Source organism: Apaloderma vittatum, unplaced genomic scaffold (assembly GCF_000703405.1).
Source record: "Apaloderma vittatum isolate BGI_N311 unplaced genomic scaffold, ASM70340v1 scaffold27012, whole genome shotgun sequence".
Taxonomy (NCBI): domain Eukaryota; kingdom Metazoa; phylum Chordata; class Aves; order Trogoniformes; family Trogonidae; genus Apaloderma; species Apaloderma vittatum.
Genome location: NW_009703510.1, coordinates 3,086 through 3,390, shown reverse-complemented (window position 1 = coordinate 3,390; position 305 = coordinate 3,086). Strand labels below are relative to the sequence as shown.

General features: G+C 61.0%; 1 protein-coding gene across 1 annotated transcript in view; it reads right to left on the bottom strand.

Moving 5' to 3' along the window:
• Positions 1-305, bottom strand: part of SLC29A4 (solute carrier family 29 (equilibrative nucleoside transporter), member 4) — a 3,923-nt gene that overhangs the window by 2,372 nt on the left and 1,246 nt on the right. Inside the window, exon 4 of the mRNA XM_009864666.1 lies at positions 219-305. Coding sequence (XP_009862968.1) covers positions 219-305 — 87 coding nt within the window. The remainder of the gene's footprint in view (positions 1-218) is intronic.

Genomic DNA, 305 nt, shown 5'->3' with positions numbered 1-305 from the left:
AAAGCCATTGTGTTAGCCCAGACCGATGGTGTTGGGGACCGGCACGGTTTGGTGCTGGTGCTCCTGGCCAGTCCCATGGTGCCTGGACAGAGGTGAAGGGGATGGAGCAGGGACACAAGGGTCAGGTTATAGCCATCAGAGCAAGAGGTTGTCCTGGGACACTATGGCTCTTGGGAATGGGGGTCTTTTCTCACCCCTGGGGCTGCTGTCCCACATACCTGTGCAGCCAAAGGCCACCACCCCGACAGCGACCAGGTTGATGGCGTAGGCTTGCCTGCGGGGGAAGAGCTCCAGCCAGACGCCGC